The sequence below is a fragment of the Macrosteles quadrilineatus genome, unplaced genomic scaffold, assembly GCF_028750875.1.
Source record: "Macrosteles quadrilineatus isolate MER2022 unplaced genomic scaffold, UCM_ALF_1.0 Scaffold_4__1_contigs__length_99947679, whole genome shotgun sequence".
Classification (NCBI taxonomy): domain Eukaryota; kingdom Metazoa; phylum Arthropoda; class Insecta; order Hemiptera; family Cicadellidae; genus Macrosteles; species Macrosteles quadrilineatus.
In genome coordinates this window covers 9,639,397-9,647,810 of record NW_026542597.1, presented here as the reverse complement: position 1 = coordinate 9,647,810, position 8,414 = coordinate 9,639,397, and the positions used below count along the sequence as shown (strand labels likewise).

The window sequence follows — 8,414 nt, the reverse complement described above, 5'->3', positions numbered from 1 at the left end:
CAGCTGATTGACATATGTTATGTTTAAAAATGATCCGTTATTTTTATTTATGGACCACCCTTTTCATTTCTATGCTGAACGCTTGGAATGAGTCTGTTAGCTCAGAAAAAGTAACCATGTTATAGGTTTTGTAAATTATCATTATACGTATTTTAAATCCATTCCATTGGTCATGTAATCTAGCCACTCTACGTATGTGACGTTTCACAGCCTTCTGCCACGCCGCCTTCTTGTCGTGTTGCTGTTTTCTGTTGGGCATCAATGTCGAATTTTGTGTTTATTTTATGGAGTTGAAGTAGCTTATTAGGTATAGGCTATTTTACCGGCGTATACATTGTGCGGTATTACAGTAAGTAAGTGTTCTCAATTTATAATTTACTTTAATATGGCTATTTTGACAACTGTTTCGTATTCAAAATGTTTACTACGGTTAAAAATTTAACTTATTCTGAAGTCTATAATATTTAAGGCGGTACCTATTCATAACCTCCTAAGTAAGTTAATGGTCAACAACCGAAGCCCAAGTTTGTTCAGCTAAGTTATTATTACCAGTTATTATAAATCATCAAATATATTTTATTTTAGAATTAAATTGAACCACACCAAAATTTGTTCGTTGGTAGTCTTAGGTTTTAGCAGTTAGGCTAAGCCAACTGATTAAGTCCTTCATTCAAAAATGATTGGCTCAAAGGCTTGAGTACCAAACATTCAAATATCAACTTAATGATAAAATAGCTTATTCCCTATATGGGAAATTCGCTAAAACTAGCCCAAAAACAACTAACATCAACATTGAATACATAAATTGTAGCAACGTTATAGGCTTACAGTTTTCATCACATTATTTTTCATTCTGTGATTATGATCTACAAATTCTTTTTAAATTCAATTCATTTATTTCCACAGTAACTTAACACCATTTTACTAAAAGGTAGGCTACAGGGTCAATCCATATCAAGTGATCCAGAAATAAAATAATTGGTTGCTTGACCATTTTTTAAATAAACAATATTTTTATACTAGACACCTAGGCCTATATCAATTCTGGGTTCAAAAGTGATTTAAATTTTTTTGTTATCTCTTTTGTTACTTCTACGGCGGCCATTTTTGTTTTGAGGAACACGCAAATTTTTGCTCATGTAAGGGTTTGCGTTAACTTCCTTGACTCGGTAACCATGAACACTAGAGTGATGAAACAAAAAGCATATTAATCTGGAAGAAACAGCCTAAGTATTATGTTCAGTACATATTTATTGAAATGTGTATCAAAAACAGTTTCAAACCCATCTCAACATTTCATAAGAAAACGGAAAAATTTCAACTTTTGAAGGCGTATTACCATTGGAACGAATAAAATCTCAGACTTGATTTTTTTGTGTGTGTAGCAACTCAGTTGAACTGTTTGTGTAGACGCCCCCTTTCACCAATTCCTCTAATAAAAGTCTTTGGGCTTTGCCCCACAGGTCATCAAAATCCTAATGTAGGTATTTCTTGAGAAGAAAAAGATATTGTTACCGGTAACTTAAACAGACAAATAATTTGTATTAGGCCTAATTGCATACTGACACAGCTGTTCATAGTAAACACATGATACACACAAGAGTGTTCGTTTTCAGATTCAATAAAGCTGGAGTTGAGTGATTGATGTAATTTACATTATCTTTGAGTTGACTCTTTTTAAGTCATCGGAAAGTATGGCTGTTATTAGTTTTTAAATAACGCATGTAATACTTTCCAATTGCTCGAATTTGAGCAACGGGTGCACTAATTGAGCGGAGCGAGCGAAGCTCTTTGAGATCGGACCTTATGCAAACTATGTAATCAATTAACTCAATAACGGCTGAACATATTGAATCCAAACTTACCAGGGGTATTTCGACAAATATTTTTGATGTTTCGAAACAATCAAATTTCAATTTGATGATACCTGTACAATTTAAGGCTGACATAAAATTTGCAATGTTTAACATGAGTCTTATGAGTTGCCATGATGGTTACGAGATAACAACGTAGATGTAAACAAAGAATCGTAGCGTATGCGACTCGACATTCTGTACCCACGGGCACCTCAGCTTGCACATGCACATATGGCCTATTTACAAAAGACAGTACAAAAGAAAAGGAGTCCGATGAATACCATTAAGCGTTGATTAACAATACACCGATTCGCATAATTTCTGGCGGCCTTACTGAATTATTCCAAGCAGATTATTTCTTTTAATTGTTGTTATTAGTTTTGTGGTAAATATTAGTCCGGAGTGTGGTAACTGTTTATGACGATTAGATTAAGGTATTTGTTATCCTAAAATGATATGGGGAGGGAGGGAAACAGGTCCGTGACGTAGGAAGTCGTGAAGGAAGCAGTAAAGGTAAGCGGTCCGGAGTGTGGGAACTGTTTAGTGTTTATGACGATTAGATTAAGGTATCTACAATCCTAAAATGCTATGGGAAGGGAGGAAAACAGGTCCGCGACGTAGAAAATGGTGAAGGAAGTAGTAAAGGTGAGTAGTCCGGAGTCTGGGAAATGTTTATGACGATTAGATTAAGGTATCTACAATCCTAAAATGCTATGGGAAGGGAGGAAAACAGGTCCGCGGCGTAGGAAGTGGCGAAGGAAGTAGTAAAGGCGAGTAGTCCGGAGTATGGGAACTATTGATGACGATTAGATTAAGGTATCTGTTATCCTAAAATGCTATGGGAAGGGAGGGAAACAGGTCCACGACGTAGGAAGTCGTGGAGGAAGCAGTAAAGGTGAGTGGTCCGGACTGTGGGAACTGTTTATGACGATTAGATTAAGGTATCCACAATCTTAAAATGCTATGGGAAGGGAGGGAAACAGGTCCGCGACGTAGGAAGTGGTGAAGGAAGTAGTAAAGGTGAGTAGTCCGGAGTTTGGGAACTATTTATGACGATTAGATTAAGGTATCTACAATCCTAAAATGCTATGGGAAGGGAGGGAAACATGGTCCGCGACGTAGGAAGTCGTGAAGGAAGCAGTAAAAGGTAAGCGGTCCGGAGTGTGGGAACTGTTAAGTGTTTATGACGATTAGATTAAGGTATCTACAATCCTAAAATGCTATGGGAAGGGAGGAAAACAGGTCCGCGACGTAGGAAATGGTGAAGGAAGTAGTAAAGGTGAGTAGTCCGGAGTGTGGGAAATGTTTATGACGATTAGATTAAGGTATCTACAATCTTAAAATGCTATGGGAAGGGAGGAAAACAGGTCCGTGACGTAGGAAGTCGTGATGGAAGCAGTAAAGGTGAGCGGTCCGGAGTGTGGGAACTGTTTATGACGATTAGATTAAGGTATCCACAATCTTAAAATGCTATGGGAAGGGAGGGAAATAGATCCGCGGCGTAGGAAGTGGTGAAGGAAGTAGTAAAGGCGAGTAGTCCGGAGTGTGGGAACTGTTTATGACGATTAGATTAAGGTATTTACAATTCTAAAATGCTATGGGAAGGGAGGGAAACAGGTCCGTGGCGTAGGAAGTGGTGAAGGAAGTAGTAAAGGCGAGTAGTCTGGAGTGTGGGAACTGGAAACCAATTGTAACAGTTCGATTTCTTTATCTGAAATTGAAATACTGAAATGCTATGAGATATGGGATGGAAAGATGTCCAAGACATAGGAAATGGTTAAAGAATTAGTAAATGCTAGCCGTGCGGAGTGTGGGAAATGTTGTTGGCAGTTAGATTAATGTATTTAAAATACTAAAATGCAATGGAAAGAGATGACAAAAATGTTCACGACGTAGGAAGTAGTAAAGTTTAGCATCGCAGAGTGTAGGAACCGTTTGAGGCAGTTAGATTAATGTATCTGTAATACTTAAATGCCATGAGAAGGGAAGGAAACAATGACGTATGAAATGGTGAAGGAAGTAGTAAAGGCTGGCATCGCAGAGTGGGGGTCTCCAGGTACTTAGTTTATAAACAGTTAAAGAGAGTATTCAAATTGAAAGCTATAGAAACTGTATTTCCGAAGCAGGAATTCAGTACTTTCAAATATTATTAACGGTAGCCTATCCTAAATAAATACAGTGATTTGCTGGGCTTGCACACTAAAGTCCAGTTGCGACTACAATAAATAAATAATTACCTAGGATTTTATAGAAGTCCACTAAGGCGTGTAAATAATTGGTTAGGCTTGTTCAGTTACGATTACGATGCGTAGGCCTAATTCCTAGATTGCTAGGCCTATACAGTAGTTCAGTTATAGCTATTTATTATAATTAAATATTTAACTAAACTTGTTAACTTGTGTTGTCCAATTTATAACTTATAAGTGTGGAAATAATTTTCTCTGTGCAGATATACAGACACAGTTACAATTACACATGCCAATGTTGTAAATATATGTTCAGTAATTTATGTCTGTTTGTTTAAATGTATATATTTTTTATTTGAAAGTCTGACGCCATCACTAATTTTGGGTAAAAGATGAAGATAATAAGGTAATAATTACAAAAAGTAGAGCCTAGACTGCTTGGCCTGTACGGGAGTCCAGTTACAAAATAAGCGTGATATAATATTCTTATTTTTTCCGTATTACTATAAGATGAATTATTACAGCTGACAGAACAGCATGTTGGCATTTTTATGTCAGGTTGAAAATTTAGTACAACCCAATAAATAGGCTTTACATCAACACAGTGCAGATTCTCAAATTAAATTGCCATAGCCTAATATAAAAACGTCTTTTATATTTGATTTTAATACTTACTTGAATACTTACTTACTTACTTGCTAATTATTATAATTACTGTGGTATTGCTATATATAGTCACCTTCTTCTGTCATTCTGTTCGCTGAGCAAAGTTTACTAATTGGCTAAATATTTTAGTTGGAGAAAATGAGAAGGAAGCCTATAGGCCTATTACATAAATGGGAGCTAAACAAACATTAGGATATTGACAAAATAATACTTATCTTTATGTTATTACAAACACACAGTTTTACTATTACTCATATATACAAGTAAAAATCAATGACCTAATAGAAACAGCTGACTTGATTCATATTTCCTTCAACTCTTCCAACCAACCACGAGAATTCAATTGGATTGTTGTTATGGTGACGTCATCATGTATTCAATTTGAATCATGAAAACAAATTAAAGTTATTTGTTTATATCAAAGCTTGCTTACTCCGCTCAATTGGCGGACCTGAGGCCGCATGCCTAGTAAAATTAAACTGTCATAGCCTAACCTAACTAACCAAACTTGCTGATAATATAAAAAAAAGATATGCCTAAGATAAAAATTGAATTTAAAGGTTTACTAATCAAAAAAATAGTTCTGTTTATAAAATAAAATTATAAATGCCTCAAATTCTAACAAAAGATGCACAGTTAAGAATTATCTGCATCAAATTTACTTAGCACAATCACAGTAACCAACCATGGAAAGGTATAAACCTGAAATGGTACAAATCGAACCACAGGGCTTTTCTCTACGTGAATTTAAACTTTTGGAAATTTAACATAGGCCTCACGGATTAATTGGTTGCCATGACATTATTTGCGAGAACAATAAAAAGGTTAACAGGAGTCACAACATATGTTAGTCATCAAATCATCTTAATACAGTAGCACAAATCACAAATACTCTACAGAGGAAAAGGGAAGAACAATCGGATTAATATCATTGAGCATAATTTATGTACTACAAAATGAATAACCAATAATTACGGTTGCCGGAATAAGGCTGATGCACCATTGACTTTAAATAATCAAAACAGCCATTCCACTTATGTGAACCAGATGTGAAAGCGAAAAGGGACCTCTTGTAAGCGATGCAAAATTTTCAGTACGGCCGATTAATTAAGGTAGAAAATATTGAAATTCGGGTTTTATCGATTGTTATACATTTAACATAGAACAGGACAGTATCGGTTATAATATCGAATTGAAGAAGTAAAAGGTGCAAATAAATCATTTTCTTAGCCTCTGCACGGCCTGAGAAAAGGTACCTCTTGTCTCTCAATTTTATTTCGCCATACCTAGTGACAAGAGGTCCCATTTACAATATTAACTTTATAAACAGATGTTAGTTCAAAAAATGAATTGTAGCCTACTGCATTCTAGTGGAAATTTAGAGAACTAGAACAAAGTTCAGTTTAAGGAGAGCAAAATATCTCGTACAAATTTTGCGGTCACGACAAGAGGTCCCTTTTCTGAAATACTACCATGAGTTAAGACGAAAATTGGTATTGCCTCCAAAGAGGACGTTAAGCTTTCTTTTGATATCAAAATCGTTTCTTATAGCCTAAAAAAAACTTTATGCGTATTTAAAATTTTTAAAATAGTTTTTCTCAAAATGACCCTTTTCCATAACAAAATTTCAAAGTCCTATAAGTTAACTTAAACTAAAAAAAAATCGTAGATGCATGGAAGTTGCACTAAGTGATTCGGAATTTTATAAATAAGAAATTCAAATATATATACAGGGTGTTTTTTTTTTTTAAACTTGCATCTTTATTTATGTAAAAACCGCAATAGATAGAAATATTCAGTTTGCGGGAATCATCTATTGACGTAGGGGGCACAATTTTTTTGAAGTCAACGTTACATTCACATTCCCCCCCTTCCCCCCCTGCCCACAACTTATTTTTTTTTAAATAGCAAGGTACCCCTTGTGACATATCAAATAAAAGAGCATGAAAAAAGAAAATGTTTGATGAAAAAAAAATTAAAATCGGTTCATAAACTTGGTAGGACTAGATATTTCCGACCCCCCTCCCCAGAACTTAATTTTTTTTTATCGCAAGGTACCCCTTGTGACATATCAAATGAAAGAGCATGAAAAAAGAAAATGTTTGGTGAAAAAAAATTGAAAATCGGCTCATGAATTTGTGAGATAATCCCCCCCTTTTTCCCCTACCCATAACTTTTTTTTTTAATAGCAAGGTACCCCCCTTTGTGACATATCAAATGAAAAATAAATTTCACCAAACATTTTCTTTTTTCATGCTCTTTTAATAGATATGTCACAAGGGGTACCTTGCTACTTAAAAAAATTAAGTTGGGGGAAAGGGGGGGGTATGTGAATGTAACGTTGAATTCAAAACAATTGGGCCCCCTACGTCAATAGATGATTCCCGCAAACTGAATATTTCTATCTATTGCGGTTTTTACATAAATAAAGATGCAAGCTTTTAAAAAAACACCCTGTATATATCTCAAAATCGGGATTTCCTGACAATAGGTCCCTTTTCGCTTTCTACATTACAAATATAGGCCTACAATTGAGTTTGGATACTGCAAAATGTAGGCTTTCCATTTATGTGAACTGTACCATTCAATAATGCAGACTTTGAATAGGTACTACAATTAGGAATTCCATTACCTGTAATGTGAACCAAAGTTACCACTGAGTTTGGATACTGCAAGTAGACATTCCATTGACGTGAACCAGACGTACCATTGGATTTGGACTGCAAATAGGCACTCCCTTTATGTGAATCAAATGAACCATTGCTTTGGATCCTCAAATTGAAATAGTTTATTGCCATTAAGTACATGTCATACAATAGACCAGGTCAACGGAGATAATAGGCTACAATTCATAGTACAATGTACAGAGTCAAGTGTAAATTCATCCTGCAAAATAATCCTGCAAGTAGACAATTCATTTGTGAACCAAATGTACCATAGAGTTTGGATTACAAGTAAACAATTCGTTTTAAGTGAACCCGACGTATCATTGACTTTTAATGCTGGAAATAGACATACCCTACCATTTAAGTGAACCAGGCATACCATTGACTGGATACTGCAAATAAGCATTTTATTGTGAACCAAATGTATCATTGACATTGGTTACTGCAAGTGGACATTTAATATATTAAAACCAGATGAAACATAGACTTTGATTCCTGCAAGTAGACAATTCATTTACGTGAACCAGACTTATAATTGACTTTGAATACTGCAAATAGACATTCCATTTATGTCACCAAATATAAATCATAAATCATAAATCTTTATTGGTCATTAAATAACATATGTTACAATAGACCTCGTTAACAAAAAAAGGGCCATAGATTCTAGATAGTATAACATGGTCTATAACATGGAATCTTCTACCATTGACATAGGATACTGCAAGTATTTAATCTCATTTACGAGGACCAAAATTGTAGCATTGACTTTAGAATAGTATATAGGATAAATATGCTAGCTCCGCTCAATATTGCAAGCAGACATTGTACACATAGTTCTAAATCGTTTTAAATGTGGTTTACGTTTCTTGTGATTTAGGTGGAACCATGACATTGTTGAAGCCCCGAGGTATGCGCATGTCGCCGGAAAAGCAAGAAACACTTCTCAAGTTGAGCGTTCTTTCTTTGGCAGCAATTTTGTGTAAGTAGGCCTACTAAAATCCTAAGTATATGGATTACTCTTTGTTCTAATCAAATGT

The 8,414-nt window shown here is 35.2% G+C and overlaps 1 protein-coding gene across 2 annotated transcripts in view; it reads left to right on the top strand.

The window, feature by feature from the left end:
* The first annotated feature begins 227 nt into the window (after positions 1–227).
* Positions 228–8,414, top strand: part of LOC128993587 (dolichyl-diphosphooligosaccharide--protein glycosyltransferase subunit STT3A) — a 29,002-nt gene continuing 20,815 nt past the window's right edge. The window contains exons 1-2 of one of the 2 annotated variants that reach the window (XM_054417574.1): positions 228–349; positions 8,255–8,356. In XM_054417574.1, the coding sequence (XP_054273549.1) occupies positions 8,263–8,356 (94 nt within the window). In that variant the 5' untranslated portion in view covers positions 228–349; positions 8,255–8,262. Of the gene's footprint in view, positions 354–8,254; positions 8,357–8,414 lie in introns of both variants that reach the window. The other variant, XM_054417573.1, reaches the window with a different exon arrangement.